Source organism: Papaver somniferum, chromosome 10, assembly GCF_003573695.1.
Source record: "Papaver somniferum cultivar HN1 chromosome 10, ASM357369v1, whole genome shotgun sequence".
Classification (NCBI taxonomy): domain Eukaryota; kingdom Viridiplantae; phylum Streptophyta; class Magnoliopsida; order Ranunculales; family Papaveraceae; genus Papaver; species Papaver somniferum.
In genome coordinates, this window is record NC_039367.1 from 44,946,749 (window position 1) to 44,965,743 (window position 18,995).

Below are 18,995 nucleotides of genomic sequence, written 5' to 3' on the forward strand. Positions count from 1 at the left end.
AACTACGTACAACTTGTGATATTTCAATTATAAAGATAAATTAATATAACACAGATAAAAAATAACACACACACCGGGGAAAACTACAATCTTGTAGAAAAACCCCAAGACCTAGTCCATATTGAACACATATTGATTTAAGTTGTTACGCCAATTACCTACTACCAGATTTTGGACTAGATATATACCTTCTTCAGTCGTATTCGTGTACCTGTAAAACTCCTAGCCGAACACCAATTCTCTTTAGGAATTGCTCATGTGAATATTCTAGCAGTGCGAAATTCTTTTTAGAAGATTATCTTGATTTTTTTGGCAGAACGTTAATTCTCTTTAGAAGATGCTCTCCGACAGTTAGGGTTTACACGTTCCACACCTAATTAATTCTCCCTCACAGTATCACATAGAAAAAATCTAGAGATATCTTGATCTATCAAATCTAGATTTATGAAAAACACCTAGGATAGGTCCCGTAACTATCAAATAAGACGACTTCCCTATGCTTTACGATCCCCAAGTAAAGTCTTTTGGAATCATATCACTCTTGTTCGTGACGAACAATGTTGTGGAATACAACTTTGTGCAACACACACACAATTTTACAAGAGATAGTTTTGTGGTTAGATGAAACCTCTATTTATAGTGAATGATCAAGGCAAGGTTGCTTGAGAAAAAAGCTACCTTGTCTAGGAAAGGAAACACCAAGTACTTCACTAAAATAAGCCTTTAGTCATGTATTATGGTTTTAGTTCGAGAACTGTTGCAAAAAGTTCGTGTACAATATTCTATTCACGAAATAAACCTATACACACATATAAATGTTGTTTCAACAAAGTAACTCATAACTTCTTCATTATAACTCGAAATTGAGGGATTCTTGGCTTGTTGAATTCATATTTTCATTCACTAGAACATAAGGACCTTTCCAGGGACAAAGGTCATTCTCACTAAAGTCTTAGTCTCAAAGGTCCTCGAGCGTATACATAAATGTGTATTTATTGTAATAGAAATTGTTCCATAGAGTGGGCACTTGTTTCAATAGATAAAGAGATAGGGTAAACAAAAGAATCAAGTGTTTGTTACTAACCTTTAATGAAGTTCTCCATATATTTCTTCGCGAGTCTTCAATCTTCGAGGATAGCTTTGATTCTATACTATACTTTTAAAACCTAATCTAGTCCGAACTGACTTTAGTAGACTAAATCAAGAATGTTTTTTGGCATCTAAATTCGACGACTAAGTTGACATACCAATGCCAGTGAGTTCAACGCTCTAACAATCTCCCCCTTTGTCAATTTTAGTGAGAAAATCATTTTACACATGCTCTAATTCCACTGTGCTTCTTAATTTCTTGAATTTTCAACATCTTCGATTATGCATGTGTTTATTGTGTACTTGTTGAAGATCCATAACATATTAACAACTTATGAGAATATAAAAATTAGAGCATTTAGAGTGAATAATAAATCTACTCAAGTTGTTAATATGTTTTCCTCCTTCGTATTTACTTACCTATTTTGCATAATATGTAAAACCTAGAGGTTATAATCCACTCCCCCTTATATAATGCTCCAAAAAACCATATGTTATAGTGGAATACTACTAATAACTCCCCCCCTCCTTTTTTGTCATCAAAATTAGCAAAGGCAGAAAAATAAGGGATCGCAATGAATTACACAAAAGAGTTATCAAAATCGACTAGAGATAACATACCAAATTTTTGTTTAGACGATTTCACTAAGTAAACTTAGCGTCTTCATCATGGAGAGATAAAAGTACAGTCGTCTCCTACAATTCCATATCCGCACTCCCCCACAAAGATATATCATGTAAGCACAAGTCCAAATTGAACTCTCCCCCATTTGATGTCATTCCCAAGAGAACAACAAAAAGAGACCTTACTATGGAAGATAATGATTTGTATATTGGATTTTTCCAATCCCACAAGGAGATATGAGATAAAAATCAATCATTAAAAGTTTCTCATGAGATCATGGTTCTAATCAAGGACCAGAAAGTGGTAATGTATAAATATATCATGGTATTCAAACAACACACTGTATATAATCATGAAGATCACATATTGCAATCATTTTTACTAAGATACAAACTCGTAAAAACAATATTTGTTTTACTCTTGGGGGGGGGGGGGGGGGGATCAACCTTTTCTGCAAGGAATTACACCAAGAATGACATCCAAAAGCATATGAAAAAATTTCCTTGACAAAGAAAAAGATGCGCATATATATGTCAATAAGGACCGTGCACCATGATAGATAGAGGCAAGTATGCCTTTGAATTTACAAGCATAAGTGGTGTTCATTAACACTCAATACTTAAACCATGATCCACAAACACAAAGTGATTTAGTGAACAAATTTGTCTTAGAAGTATCTATGAGAGTTGTATCAACGCCAAATATATTTCTGAAAATAGTTTATGAGCATCTGCTTAGTTATGTACTGGACAAGTATATGGGTATGTGTACTTATTGAGCAGTCTGTGAACTGAGGTTGTAATGGTACGCGTACTGGGTATGTGTACCCTTAGCCATTCACGAACTCATATTCCAGGGGTACGCATACTGGGTACGCGTACCCTCCCTCTCATTCACGAACTCAAAACGTTAGGGTACGCGTACCTCCCCTGTGTCAGAACTCAGATGTTTAGGGTACGCGTATTGGGTATGCGTACCTATCCTGTATCCAGAATCTCATTAGTTCTGTAAACTTTATTTAAACAATTTGAAACCTTCCCAATCTCCATAGATAATTAATATCGTTGCTTGGGAAATTTCCAAATGATCAACTTAAAACAAAAATAGTTCATATTCTTAACTAGGATTATTAAAAAGTTATGAACATCTATACTTAAATCATCCATTACTAAATTGTTCTTAGTTGTTAAGGCATCTGGACCATTAGCCACATTGTTTTGTCTATTATAAGTACTTCACCTTTGGTCAATTATCTCTCAGCTAACGGTTAATGATGTACCGTGATCAGCATGATTATCATGTCTTGAGAGTTCTACCCAGAAATCATAACCTAAGTTTAAATATCAACATTATGATTAGATAGATTATCTAAGAGCATATCCTTCATATCTTATTACGTAGCTATTCTCATAGATCATGTTATCCTCTTTTGCTTAGGAGTCAGATAGGTCGGGAAAACTCTACATAAGATCATAAGAAGTATTGATGCCCCACATCGAGTCACTACATTTGGACTCATTATTAGTGATGCGGTAACACCTTGAATCAGATATAACTATACTGACTCTTTTAAATTTACAAGTGCATAGAAGATAATTATGATAACCACTTCATAGAGTGACAATGTAGGTTACTTAACCTCTTGGCATGCATTCATCTTTATGGAGCAATGGCTCAACATGTATAAGAGATATAAATTATCGTATTCAGAACATTGGGTATTTAACTTCAAGTATATGTTTAAATAATTAATCATGATGATATTCAGACTTCTACCAAATTACTTACCGAACACAAGAGCTCAAAAACAAGAGTGTTGTTGGTATTAATAGATCATTGCATCAAGCATATAACATAAAGCTTGCTCAAGTTTATAGACATACCTTTTTAGAAGAATCTAATCTTGAATCCTATGGCTTTCTCAAATATTCTTTCATGAAGGTTCCTGAAACCGAACCGATGAAAGTTGAACAAAGATTGAAAGTTTTTCTTTTAACTCACAACTTTTGGAGAATGTGAAAGACTGTAAAATAAAAAATTACAGATCTAAACTTTATATATAAAGAGAAAGAAAGGTAAAAGACGTGACCGTCTTAGTCGGTCTACCATCTCCACTAAATTTACCATATTTATAATAGATGGAGTAATGAACCACTACCAATCATAGAGCACACGAATTAAAAAGGATGAATAGAACTTACTAAGACTTATCAATTCCCGAGAAGGGTGAGGAGAACAAAAATTGAACTCTAGGGTGAGAAATACACCCCACACAAAATATTGTGCTAATAAGTAGCATCGATAACTTTTTACCTCTCTTAAATAAAAGCTAATATTCCTTACATGAATAATAATTTAATACCTAAAATTGACAGATGTCAGCCGATCACAACATGTGGAGAAGATAACATATATACCACTAAGTGACAGACCGAACCTTTATCGAAAGATACTCATTCTTTCGGGAAAGAGAGATATACCTGATCAGATATGAGATCTAGGTTATATTGTTCATCTAATATTTTATCTTAAAAAGTTGTAAACATTTGAATTCAGAAAGTATTATCTCACATTAATATTTTATCTCAAAAAGTCACATCTCATATCTGAGCTGAGCTGTTAAAGCATATTCGAACTGTTAAAAGCATAAAATACAATCTACAAACTAATTTTAAACCGGGGAAAAATTTGTAGATGACAAAATATAGCATATACCGACAACTGAAAATTGTAAGGTCTTAGAGCTGGGTACTGAGAACCCAGGTCGAGATATGGAGAACGAGTCTCAAGTACGTGCGAGTCGTGAAGGTTAGGACTTGATCATATGCAAGAATGAAGACAAAGACCAAGACACGTGTGCGACATGAATTCTAGAGCGAGAAGCGAAGACAAGACATGGAGCTGGTAGGAGCTCAAACAAAGAGTTCGAGACCTAGAGCTAGGATTATGACAAAGAAATATGAAGTCCAAGAAAATAAAATTACTTGATGGGAAAGTAAATCCTGATGGAGCATGACGTCACCTCCATGTAAACATAAATGGTCACTCATCAGACATACCTTTAGAGTGATAGCTATGCTAGTACATATATAGGCAGAGAGGCTAGGCTCATCTTGTAAGTAGGTACATTGTATGCAGATTATCTTGATCAATAAAGAATTTACACTTTTTGTATCGTCTCTCTCATATTCTTTTCGGTATTGTTCTTCACAACCGACCTGAAGTTAATCATAAAACCCTAATTGAACTTGATTTACGTAATCAACGAGAAAGACGTAAATGTTAGAGCATTGCTCGGTCGAACTCGCATGCGTTGCTGTCTCAAGCATGTTTGTCAATGTTAGTGATCAAAACTATAAGTCTTGATTTCTAGTCTACTATAGCTAAGTATCGGACTAGGATAGAAATTGTAGTTGAGCTCAAGAACTCCATGGCAATCATCATATAAGACGAAGGACTACTCAAGGAACTGGTGGAACTTCATCGACTAAAAGGTATGTGGAGACTTGCACTTATCTATCACTCAAAAGTCTATCTACTCTATCTCCTATCTTGAGACAAAAGTCGTTTTGCTATATAGACTTTGATTGTACACATTTGCTATTTCGAGCCGAGTTTATTTCGCCTATCTATTTCTCGAAATATGTGTTGGTAAGCTTTTGCTTTGGCCAAGTTCATCGTTACCTAGTGACGAAAGTCATATTACGTTTCAATCACTTTGAAAATTGCTTACTTTGACGAAAAATAGTTTATGAATAACAACTATATAATAACGTCCTCTAAGAATGTTTCAATGATTGAAATGAGAGTTTAGATTATATAACCAATGATTGATATAAGCATTGTGTGGAAAAACATATATGTATAAGTCCTTTTTCCTTGGACCGAAGTTTGCGAACTTTGTTGATCAAGAGAACCGGAACAAGAGTCGTGAACTCAGTCCGCGAACCTAGTCCGCGAACTGGCGGAAGTTCTCGACCCGAGAAAATCTGCTGGAGTTTGAGAACTCCTTCCGGGAACTTAAGTCCGCAAACTAAGTCTGCGAACTTAAGTTGGTTATATCTGTAAACGATTGTTTGTGAACTTGTTCATATTAACTAAGGAATGCTAAATGCAAACTGTGCCTATAAAGTTCATGAACCGATTCGAGTGAATCAAATCATTTTTGCTTCGATTGTGTCTTGTGTAGTTACATAAGATTTCCTTGCAATTGAACAACGCTCTAACTATTTCAATTGAGTCATTTGAACTAGTTACGGTGAAGAAGAGTATGGTTGATATGAAAGTGCTCATATGGCTAACCATTTGGTTAACTATTGTTGAACCAATAAATGTACATGTTTGGGTACGGTTACACAAACCTAAAATCGTGCATTTTATTTGTGTGTAACAAGCTAATTTTTCGATCCAACGTTTGAAAGATATTACCTTGAATCTAATCAGGTTTTCATCTAACGGTGAATATTGAATGCTTTGTTACCAAGCTAACATTGATTGCAAACCCTGATATGAAAGACTATATAAGGGAGAACTCTAGCAACTTGGAAACCTAATCCCCACACCTCCTGTGTGATACTAGTTGTATTATCTAGAGTTGATTCTCCTTTAACCTTAGGTTTCTTCTTAAAAACTAGGTTAACGACTTAAAGACTTCATTGGGATTGTGAAGCCAGACCGATACTACTTTCTCGTAGTTGTGTGATCTGATCTTGCTGATTCTATCATTTTGAGTACAATCGTAATGATTGGCTTGAGATTTATATCTCCGATAGGCAAGATAGAAAAGTAGTCACAAACATCTTCGTCTCATCGTTTGTGATTCCATAATATCTTCTTTCGTCGCGTCGATTAAGATTATTGTGAGGTGATTTATAATACTAGGATGTTCTTCGGGAATATAAGTCTGGTTTATCAATTGGTTCCTGTTCACCTTGATTTATCAAAAGACGGAACAAAACTTGTAGGTATATCTGTGGGAGACAGATTTATCTATTCCTGTAGACTTTTCTGTGTGATACAGATTTGTTCATTAAGGTCTTCGACTTTGGGTCGTAGCAACTCTTAGTTGTGGGTGAGATCATCTAAGGGAATCAAGTGCGTAGTATCCTGCTGGGATCAGAGACGTAAGGAGCGCAACTGTACCTTGAATCAGTGTGAGATTGATTGGGGTTCAACTACAGTCCAAACCGAAGTTAGTTTGTAGTAGGCTAGTGTCTGTAGCGGCTTAATACAGTGTGGTGTTCAATCTGGACTAGGTCCCGGGGTTTTTCTGCATTTGTGGTTTCCTCGTTAACAAAATTATGGTGTCTGTGTTATTTGTATTCCGCGTTATATTTTGTTATATAATTGAAATATCACAGGTTGTGCGTTAGAATCAATCAATTGGAAATCCGACCTTTGGTTGTTGATTGAAATTGATTGATACTTGAACATTGGTCTTTGGTACCGTTCAAGTGATTTCTCTTGTATTCAATTAGACTCGCAGATTTCTATTTGCTTGAGAAAGAATTGAATCAAGAAAGAGAGATATAACTCTTTGATATACTTTATTAAGATTGAGTCTAGTTGATTCTCTTTAAAGTATATTAGAGTTTGTCCATAGAGATTTCTAATTGAAATATTGGGTGAGGTTGTTGTACCCCCGCTTTTTCAATTGGTATCAGAGCGGGCAAACACGTTAAAGACCTTACAAGTCTGTGTTTGTAGTGATCTGACTCTATGGACAGAGGTGCTATCTCTATCAACGTACCACCAGTCTTCGATGGCTCTAATTACTTATGGTGAAAAATTTCTATGCAAGCTTTTCTTCAAGCGCGTGATTTTCAATCATAGGTATATGTTGTTAATGGCTATGATGCTCCCGTTGTGGCAGTTGGAAATGTAAACGTTCCCAAGAATATTGGTGAATACACCCTGCCGAGATACTTGCTGCAAAGCAAAATTCTGACGGTTTGAATGTCATCATACATGCCATTACCCCGAATCTTCAGCACCATGTGTCAAATTGCACTAAGTCTAAAAAAGCGTGGGATATATTAGAAACCGTATTCGAAGGTAATACCAGTGAAAATGAAGCTAGGCTTCAAAACCTTAATTCCGATTGGGAAAACCTTCGTATGGCAGATGAAGAAACATTTGATGAGTTTAATCACAAATTGCCTGAAATTATTAATGCATCTTTTGCATTGGGTAAGACTATTCCTGAAAAGGACATTGTGATGAAAATTCTCAGATCGCTGCCATTTAGATACGACTCTAAAAAGCATGTCATCGTTGAGGGAAATAACCTTGATAATCTCTCAAAAAATACGTTGGTTGGGAAACTCAAGATCTTTGATCACGAGCATTCATCCAAATCTAAAGATGTTGCATTCAAATCACTAAAAGACACTAAATTACTTGATAAAAGTAAAAAAATGTAGATCTCTGAAGACGATCACTCTGAGACTGATTCATCAGATGAAAATCTTGACAAATCGGTCTCGATGATCACAAGACAGTTTAGGGACCTTCTATTGAAGAGAAGTAAACGGCTCTCCAGAGATAAGCCTAAAGCATCAGTCAAACCACATAATCGTATTCCTCCTAAAAATAGGGATATTGATGAAACTGATGACGAGGATATGCCTCAGTGCTTTAAGTGTAAGGGATTTGGTCAATTTGCAAACGAGTACCCAAATCGTAGAAAATACACTGGGAACAAAGGTCTTGCTGCAACTCTCGATGAAATGTCTGGCAATTATGATTCTAATGAAGACGAGAAATCAAGTGTTGCACTTTTTGGTGAAAATATTGATTTTGATAATTGTAGCATTACATACATCAATCTTGATATTCTTTCAGAAGAAAACCCAACTAATCTGGAAGAAAAAAATTGACCAATTCTTTGGAAACTCTATATGTAATGTTTCAGGTTCCACCATGTGTCTAGCTTCTTGCACATCTCAGAAGCCTGATCTTTATCCTAGATTGACGTGCTCGTACTGTTCTCTAAAGGGTCATGAACTTTCAAGGTGTTACAAGTAAAAACACCAATTGAGGCACATCAACAAACTTCAACGAAGAGAAAATCAATTGGCAAATAAGCTTAAACTTGCTCAGAAGACCGCTGAGGTATGTAGGATTTTATCTTCTTCTAAGAAGTTAGTTTCCAAGGATAAACCAAGACCATAAGAGAATAAAGTATGCTCAAATCGCTTTGATAGACATATGTCTGTGGATTTCTCTCAAGAGGAAAATGGTGGACAAATTGTTGTTCACCGCAACACAACTTGACTGTGTTGATTGGTAAATCCTGTCTCATGTGCCTGATCAAAAGAGACAAGATTGTGCACCTCTCAGGCTTTAAGAAAAGTTTTTTTCTCTTCTTTTTTTAGTTTTGTGTCTATCAATAAAGGAGGGTTATTCTCGACAATTCTACTCTCTTTAGGGTTCAGAATTGTGCGTGCACGAACCTGTTAAAGGTTAACCCTACTTTCCTTTTTCCTTCCTTGAAACTTCTTTTTTATCTCAAGACCACTTATTGAGATTGTGATTTCCTCTCACAAACCCATACACATATGGATGCTCCAAGTACCATGTCTTCTGATGGAAAGGATGAATATTATTGTCAAGCCATCAATCATGAAGGAAAAAGAGAAATCTCCGTTAGCTCCGACATTGAAAAGAAAAAGAAGGAATGTGAGGAAGCCTAGAGTCATTCCTTCAAATTCTCAGAAGTTTTCTGATGTTCTTGAAGTGTTGAAGGAGATGCAAAAGGAGATTCATCAAATAAAGCTTTTGTGTTTAAGACTCATGATATTCAGAAGGCCCTGGTCCGATATCAGTCAAGAAGGTTTATTGATATTAACTCATATCTACATGAACCTTATGTCCCAATGGCTGTTGACGACAAGGAGTTCGGGACGATAAAGAATTCTTCAAAGGTCTAAATGCCTAGTAAATCTTCTATTTCTTGTTTTGGTTAAAAGAATAACTAGAGTTTGGAATAGCCATTATTGTGATTTCACATAGCTATGTCCAACATTTTCATCTTCATGTTTTTAGGTTTATTTGTTTAAATTCTAAAATTGTTTGGAAGATGATTTTTGCAGTATTAATCTTTTGGTTTTATATATTGCAATTTGTTATGGGATATGTGTGTTTGCGTCCGTGAACTGTGATTGTCCCATACCTTGACAAAAGTTAATTCCTTTATATGTCGATATGCATGTGTTGATAAAAGAAGGAATGAACTTTTCACAAATACAAAAGTTAAGCCTATTATGTGAATTATTGATGGAAGATAGGTTACAAGCTTTTGTTTGCAAGGATTATGTCTATTGTATGTTATTGTGTAAATGGTGATGGAAAATAGAATGAATCCTTGATTATTCCACAGTATTTGGTCGACCTCCGGTCTACATTTTTTGTGCATATACTGTGTTGTTCCATAAAGTGTTTTATGTTGAGCATTATCGACTGAGTTATTCTTAGCTTAGTTGTTGCTCCGTGAGGTATTTTATGTTGAGCATGATCAACTAAATTAATCATGCTCGTTTGGTTATTTAGTTGTTGCTCCGTAAGTTTTCTTATGTCGAGCATGACCAATTAAATTGGTTACTTTTTGTGATTAATTTGGTTATGTATTCCGATTAGATTAATTATGGGTTCTCTTGTGATTAATCTAATTGAGTATTTTTGAGTCTCCATAAGTTCACTTATATTGAACATTTCCGATTAAATTAATCATTGGTTTTCTTATGGTTAATTTAATTGAGTATTTTGGATTCAAATTCATACTTGTATGTAATTTGTTATGTCCAAAAAAATCCTTCTTTTATTTTGAAATTAAGGTCGCTCTTGTTGTTCCTTCGGGAATGACATATTATGGGGGAGAGTTCTTAATTGAAATTGTGCTTAATTGCCAAATCTTTGTGGGGAGTGCGCCTGTGGAATATTATAAGGGTTATCTTGTATCTTTATAAACTCCTTGATGAATGCATTTAGCTCCGGCTTTATGATTGCATCTAAATAAGATGATATATGCTTTCTTTTGGTCATGGAATGTCTCTTTTGGAAATGTCATTAGGATCCCGTTTTCGTACCTTTGCCAATTTTATTGAAAAAAAGGGGGAGAATTAATATGTAGTTCATACTACAAATACATATGGTTTTCGAATCATTATGTAAGGGGGAATGGTTTCCATGTGAGATGGAGTATTGACTAAGGGGGAGTGATACATATCACCATAGTATTGTTGTCGAAGTTGTGATACAATTGAACTTTGATGCTATATAATGATACTATAGCACTGTATAACAATGATTGAGAACTCTTGTTTTCTCGTTGTTATAGCTACGAATTTTCAACTACGATGATGATGAACTTACAACCTTTGGGATCATTGGAGTACTTGGAAGTGACGAAGATTTCGAGTAATGTTGAAGATTAGGCATGTGGAATAGGAGCTACAAAAGTTAATTCATTTGTTTTTTGTATTCCATATGTATTGATAGTTTTGTCACTAAAATTGACAAAGGGGGAGATTGTTAGAGCATTGCTCGGTCGAACTCGCATGCTTTGCTATCTCAAGCATGTTTGTGAATGTTATTGATCAAAACTATAAGTCTTGATTTCTAGTCTACTATAGCTAAGTATCAGACTAGGATAGAAAGTGTAGTTGAGCTCAAGAACTCCATAGCAATCATCATAAAAGACGAAGGACTACTCAAGGAACTGGTGGAACTTCATCGACTAAAAGTTATATGGAGACTTGAACTTATCTATCACTCAAAAGTCTATCTACTCTATCTCCTATCTTGAGACAAAAGTCGTTTTGCTATATAGACTTTGATCATACACATTTGCTATTTCGAACCGAGTTTATCTCGCCTATCTATTTCTCGAAATATGTGTTGGTAAGCTTTTTCTTTGTCCATTTTCATCTTTACCTAGTGACGAAAGTCATGTTACGTTTCAATCACTTTGAAAATTGCTTACTTTGACGAAAAATAGTTTGTGAGTAACAACTATATAATAACGTCCTCTAAGAATGTTTCAAAGATTGAAATGAGAGTTTAGATTATATAACCAATGATGGATATAAACATTGTGTGGGAACACATATATGTATAAGTCATTTTTCCTTGAACCGAAGTTTGCGAACTTTGTTGATCAAGAGAACCGGAACAAGAGCCGTGAACTCATTCCGCGAACCCAGTCCGCAAACTTGCGGAAGTTCTCGACCCGATAAAATCTGCTGGAGTTTGAGAACTCCTTCTGGGAACTTAAGTCTGCAAACTAAGTCTGCGAACTACAGTTGGTTATATCTAAAAACGATTGTTTTTGAACTTATTCATATTAACTAAGGAATGCTAAATGCAAATCGTGGCTATAAAGTTCATGAAACGATTCGAGTGAATCAAATCGTTTTTGCTTCGATTGTGTCTTGTGTAGTTACATAAGATTTCCTTGCAATTGAACAACTCTCTAACTAGTTCAATTGAGTCATTTGAACTAGTTATGGTGAAGAAGAATATGGTTGATATGAAAGTGCTCATATGGCTAACCATTTGGTTAACTATTGTTGAACCAACAAATGTACATGTTTGGGTACGGTTACACAAACCTAAAATCGTGCATTTCATTTGTATGTAACAATCTAAGTTTTCGATCCAACGGTTGAAAGATATTAGCTTTAATCTAATCAGGTTTTCATATAACGGTGCATATTGAATGCTTTGTTACCAAGCTAACATTGATTGCAAACCCTGACTTGAAAGACTATATAAGGGAGAACTCTAACAACTGGGAAACCTAATCCCCACACCTCATGTGTGATACTAGTTGTATTAGCTAGAGTCGATTCTCCTTTAACCTTAGGTTTATTCTTAAAAACTAGGATAACGACTTAAAGACTTTATTGGGATTGTGAAGCCAGACCGATACTACTTTCTCGTAGTTGTTTGATCTGATCTTGCATCTTCTATCGTTTTCAGTACAACCATAACGATTGACTTGAGATTTATATCTCCGGTAGGCAAGATAGAAAAGTAGTCACAAACATCTTCGTCTCATTGTTTGTGATTCCACGATATCTTCTTTCGCCGCGTCGATTAAGATTATTGTGAGATGATTGATAATACTAGGATGTTCTTCGGGAATATAAGTCTGGTTTATCAATTGGTTCCCGTTCACCTTGATTTATCAAAAGACGGAACAAAAACTCATAGGTATTTTTGTGGGAGACAAATTTATCTATTACTGTAGACTTTTCTGTATGATATGAATTTGTTTATTAAAGTCTTCGACTTTGGATCGTAGCAACTCTTAGTTGTGGGTGATATCAGCTAAGGGAATCAAGTGCGTAGTATCCTGCTGGGATCAGAGACGTAAGGAGCGCAACTGTACCTTGAATCACTGTGAGATTGATTGGGGTTCAACTACAGTCCAGACCGAAGTTAATTTGTAGTAGGCTAGTGTCTGTAGCGGCTTAATACAGTGTGTGTTCAATCTAGACTAGGTCCCGAGGTTTTTCTGCATTTGCAGTTTCCTCGTTAACAAAATTCTGGTGTCTGTGTTATTTCTATTCCGCGTTATATTTTGTTATATAATTGAAATATCACAGGCTGTGTGTTAGAATCAATCAATTGGAAATCCGACCTTTGGTTGTTGATTGATACTTGAACATTGGTCTTTGGTACCGTTCAAGTGATTTCTCTTGTATTCAATTAGACTCGCATATTTCTATTTGCTTGAGAAAGAATTGAATCAAGAAAGAGAGATATAACTCTTTGATATACTTTATTAAGATTGAGTCTAGTTGATTCTTTTGAAAGTATATTAGAGTTTGTCCATACAGATTGATAATCGAAATAATGGGTGAGGTTGTTGTACCACCGTTTTTGCAGTAAAGATTTCAAGTTCAGCGATTCTCTAACTGAATAACCAAATTCTAACATTTTGTAGGCACATCATTGATTCTAACTCCTAAATCAAGAAATACACATCTTCTTTTTTCTTTAGAAATGTTAATAATGACCCGAGTGGTCTAGTGAAAAACTCAATCTGATTTATCTCAACTTATTTTCAAAACAATTTCATAGACAAAAATATTGAATAGTACAAGCATTTATCGAATTTTTAAGTTTTGGATAAATATTATTCTTTAGATTCTGACATTTGAATAAGATTTAGTATTGTTATGGTGAATCATTTGTTGGATCTAGAGAATTCAAAGGAGGAAGTAGCTGGGCCACTTGTGCCTTAAATGCCGAAAGTTAAAGCTTTCGACGCGACTCTAAAGTGGATTGAAGAAATTGACATAATTTTCTCATTTTGCATTCAGTAATTGCCTCAACTTAGCGAGTGCTTGCAATGTAAATCAGTCGAAGTTTAATATGAACTGGAGAGCTCGGAACCAGGCAACTGCTTTGTCTAGTATAAACATTATGTATGTCCCAAAACTTTTACTTGATTTTGTATATAAATTTGTTAAGGAAACTAGAACCTCAAGGTTATATAATCTTTCTCTTATGAAAGAAAGAAAGTCAAGTGAAATTTTCCTCTTGACTCAGATCTAAAACAAATCATAATCTCCGTAATTTTACAGACTTCTTACATGGATATTTAACAATCCTAAAAGCTCCTAAGATTTCAATTTATCAGAAAAGGAAAAAGAGGTAAACCGCCTCTTTAATACATCAAATGGACATAACCTTGACATTAGTTTTCCTAAAATGGAAGAAGAAACCAGAGGACGAAGATAACAGAGATTTGGACACAAACAAGGAAACCCTAAAAGGCTAAAACCATACACACTACACACAAACTTGGTCTACACTCGGAGATTTGCAATTGCAACCAATCAAGCACTAGTTTTCTTTAGTGTACCCCCTAACACAAAATAATAAAATCGCAACCATTAAAATTTAATCAAATACATCGCAGCCATCCAAATAGTACAATTTTTTGTTCTTATTTATTATTCTCAAGAAGAGAGAGAGAGAGAGAGAGAAGAGCTAGAAAAAGAGAAAGAGAGGATATTTGGATATTTTCTTGAAAGCTGAAGTCGGCGTCTTTGGCTCAAAACCCTCATCACTTCATCTCTTGTGCTTCTTCCTCAGTAGAGAGAGAAGTATATTTACAGAGAGAGATGGATTCAGATCAAGGGAAGTTGTTTATAGGAGGAATATCATGGGATACAACAGAAGAAAAGTTGACTGAATATTTTGGAAAGTATGGAGAAGTAGTACAAACTGTGATCATGCGTGATAAGATTACAGGAAGACCCAGAGGTTTTGGCTTTGTTGTTTTTGCAGATCCTTCTGTTCTTGATATGGTTCTTCAAGATAAACATACCATTGATGGTAGAACGGTGAGTTCAGAAGAGATCCAGATTTTGTTTAAACCAAACTCGATCCACAATTTTCATTACTTGATTGATTGATTGGTTTCACTGGTTTCTTGTTTTTATCTTATTTTTTAATGGGTGTCAAAAAAAAAAGTTCCTCATTGAGCTTGTTTCTTTCATAGCTCAGTTGTGATTCCAATGTTGTTAGATGTTTAGATCTTTCACTTTATTGATGGGGTTTCAGCTTCATTATGCGTTGAATTTGGCCCTAAATTTGTGATTTGATGGCCCACCACAGGCACTGTAAGGTGTTCTTTTTGGTTTTTTGATGCATTCTAGCCATGACTGATTCCGAATATCAGTTTTTTGGATTTTGGAAAAGTTAAATTTTAGGTCTTTATTGCGTTTCTTGATTTGTTTGATTTGACATAATTTTCAATAATATGCTGATGTGCCTGTGCAAACTGAAACCTATGAGTTTGTTAATGACTTTTCAATGGCATTGTTTTGCAGTTACTTGTGTAATACCAATTACTTTCATGTTGTAACTGTTGGTTTTTTTGTTGTTTGCAGGTTGAAGCTAAAAGAGCTTTATCAAAAGAAGAGCAGCACACTTCTGTTAAATCTGGAAACCCTACTGCAGGTAGAAATTTTGGAGGTGGGGGTAATATTAAGACAAAGAAGATATTTGTAGGAGGATTGCCTCCAACCTTAACTGAGGATGGTTTCCGTTCATATTTTGAGCAGTATGGTACTGTAACAGATGTAGTAGTTATGTATGATCAAAGTACTCAGAGGCCTCGTGGATTTGGTTTCATCTCCTTTGAGTCTGAAGATTCTGTCGATAATGTTCTTACAAAGTCCTTCCATGATTTGAATGGGAAACTTGTGGAGGTTAAACGAGCTCTTCCAAAAGATGCAAACCCTGGCGGGGGAGGTAATGGTGGTGGACGTTCAGGTGGCGGTGGTTACCAAGGTTATGGTGGTTCAGGTGGAAATGGTGGTGCATATGATGCACGTATGGATGCTAATAGGTATGTGCAACCTCAAGCCGGTGGAGGTGGGTTTCCATATGGTTCTGCTGGCTATGGTGGCGGCGGCTATGGATATGGGGCTGCAAACAACGGTGTGGGCTATGGTGGTTATGGTTATGGTGGTGCTAGTGCTGGATTCAGTGGTCCTGCTGGACCTTATGGAAATCCCAATGCTCCAAATGCTGGCTATGTGAGTGGGCCACCTGGTGCACCTAGGAGCCCATGGGGTGCCCAAGCTCCTTCTGGTTTTGGTTCTGCTGGATACGGTGCTAATGCAGGCTATGGAAATACAGTACCTTGGAATGCTTCAGGTGCTGGTGGTGCTGCAGGTAGTGCTGGTGCAGGTTCTGCACCGACAGGTCAATCTCCAAGTGGTGCTGCTGGTGGTTTTGGTAGTCAAGGTTATGGATATGGTGGATATGGTGGGAGTGATGGATCTTATGCTGCAAATCAAGGTTCTTACGGGGCTGTAGGAGGGCGTGCTGGTAGTACCCCTACTAGCAATGGTGGTGCCTCCGGTGGCGGGGGAGAGCAGCAAGGGTCAGGGTATTTCGGTGGTGATGCTAATTCAGGTTTTTGGAGGTCTGACGCCTCACAAGCAGGAGCTTATGGAGCTGCTCAAGCAACCTCAGGTGGGCAAATGGGTTATGGTGGTAGTGGGTATGGAGGTGCTCAGTCTAGGCAGGCTCAACAGCAGTAAATTACGGATCGCTTCTGAAACTTCTACTAGATGTTCTAGTACGAGGAAAGCTTTCTTCCTGCAGCCATGCATTGATGATTCTGATTTTGCCGTGAACCCTACTCACGAAGGGAGTGGCCGTGCAGGATGACAACAGATTTTGAGACTGGTTGGATTGCTTTTTGCAGTTTTTCTTATTTTGCTAGTTTATAAAAATTACTATTGATAGCTACTTTTTCCCTAGTATTCTAATTCAAGCTGTAGTGTTAAATTCTGTGTGTTTAGTTATGTTATGGTACTACCTGACTTCCTGCTCTTATTTTCCCTTATTTAGTCGTTCATGCAAGCCTTTAACTCTCTGCGTACACAGTGTAGATGCTAATAATGTTCCATCTAACATGGGTGGATTTACATTCTTCTTACAGCCAATTTTCGAACAGTCCTTGTACGATGCTATAAAAAATCCATCTAACCTGGTGAACAGCCACATTAACTGGTATTTTGTTTGTCATTTGAATACCTCTCATAGAATTATTTGTGTTTAGATGTGAGACATGCTTCCATGCATTGGTAGAACCTCTAGTTTAATACCATATAGCGATAACGAGTGTAGCCCCAGTGATAATGGCAATGGGTCTCTGTTGCATGTTTTGCTGTCCTTTTAGTCTCAGTGGTTTAAATAGCTTTTTGGGTGCTGAAGATGATTTCAATTGTTAAGTATAGAAGTTCTGCAGTAAAGGAACTTTGGTTGGTAGCAAGCTTATCTCTGATTGTGCAGGTGCAGCTCACGAGAAATCACATACTTCTGTGTAACAAGTTAAGTCTGAGTAGACTGTAGGTTACTTTATCCCACTAGATTTATGTAAGTAGAGTAAGATAGAAAAGTACAATGACTAATCACATTTCTGATTTAGTTATATTGTCTTTTTTCAATTATTGGTTGCAGACCTCAAAGAAGATTGAGAAACATTGAGTGTAGTTGGAGGTCACCTAAAATGGTTCACATTCTAGTATGTTGTGATGGGGGTAATGCAGGAAGTCCCCAGCTGGGTTTATTTGCAGAGATCACAGTGGTAGTGTTCTTGAAGCTACAGAGCTGCTGGTCTTGGATTGCAACTAATTATCTCTGCAGAAATCATGGCTATAATTCCAAGTCTCGAACTGATGGGTATGTATGAAGAGGCAGATTCACACGAGACTAACTCAGATTCAAGAGCAGCAATTCAGCTTTCCAGAAGATTGGAGTTCCATTGGAGGAGCGCAGAGTATGGTATTGTCATGTTATTAGGTGGGCAACTTTTCAGCTGATAAGGTTCAATTTGATTGTGGTGAATCAGTGAATGTCAAATTTTTAACTCTGGATGAGGTTTTGAATGGAAGGGATCTTCTCTCTTTTTTGTAAAAGCTCTTTATTCTCTCTTAAGGTATTCAGTTCCATATTTTACAGAATGGCTTTTGGCTTCTTGAGTAGCAAGTCTCCTGCATTAGGATGGCATGAAGAACATACTGTGCCACCACAATTTAGTTTTTACGGTGAAAAACAGTCAGGATCAAATGCTAGTTCGATATGGTTTTGTTACTGAATGGATTGAGTTACAGAAGTTCTATCCTCTTCTAAATAAAACTTTGTGGATTCAACATCCAAACTCTCGAAGTTTTGAAAACTCTAGCACGCCTGGCCATTTTATCAGCTGGCTTATTATAACTTCTATTAATAAACTTGCAACACCATAAAGGGTTGTTGCTAAACATAAGTTTTATATCTAAGAAAAGAGACTGATTTTCCCAAGCAACTTTATGTTGATCTCCATTGACTGCTTCTGCTACTGTCTGTGCATCGAGTCCAAAACACGCATGTTGTATTCCTTCCTCTTTTGCCCATTTCAATGCTAGCAGTAGACCCCCACATTCAGCCTGTTATGCATTTATATATTTAGCCTCTTTTACTGCATCTATTTTTCTTCTCATAAGTTCGGTTTTTTTCTTTAATTTCTCACATGTACCAAGCATGGGGGGTTGGGGAAAATAATATTCTTTTGAATTGTGAATTTTTATTGACAAAAATATTGTGAACAAAAGGGAGAGCTATCACAGAGACAAAGATCTCACGCTCAAGCACATAAAAGGAAAACGGAAAGAAGCTGTGTACGAAATAAGAGAAGAAAAAGAAGAGTTTAGTGTGTACCCCCAAAGGAATGGAACATCCCAGCTTAGCATCACAACCAGAATAATAG

General features: G+C 36.3%; 1 protein-coding gene across 2 annotated transcripts; it reads left to right on the plus strand.

Annotated features, from left to right (window-relative positions):
• The first annotated feature begins 14,699 nt into the window (after positions 1-14,699).
• On the plus strand, positions 14,700-18,165 carry LOC113315231 (heterogeneous nuclear ribonucleoprotein 1-like). 2 transcript variants are annotated; one of them, XR_003342872.1, is made up of 3 exons: positions 14,700-15,072; positions 15,622-17,577; positions 17,708-18,165. XR_003342872.1 is itself a non-coding variant. In XM_026563535.1 (2 exons), the coding sequence occupies exons 1-2, from the start codon at positions 14,851-14,853 to the stop codon at positions 16,780-16,782; spliced, it is 1,383 nt and encodes a 460-aa protein (XP_026419320.1). In that variant the 5' UTR covers positions 14,700-14,850; the 3' UTR covers positions 16,783-18,165. The 2 variants fall into 2 exon arrangements, 1 of the variants encoding a protein (XP_026419320.1); XM_026563535.1 differs by having other exon boundaries at positions 15,622-18,165.
• The last annotated feature ends 830 nt before the right edge of the window (positions 18,166-18,995 follow it).

Coding starts and splice junctions, on each gene's coding strand:
- LOC113315231 (XM_026563535.1), top strand. CDS start 14,851: ATGGATTCAGATCAAGGGAAGTTGTTTATAGGAGGAATATCATGGGAT. Junction 15,073..15,621: donor ATACCATTGATGGTAGAACG/GTGAGTTCAGAA, acceptor TGTTGTTTGCAG/GTTGAAGCTAAAAGAGCTTT.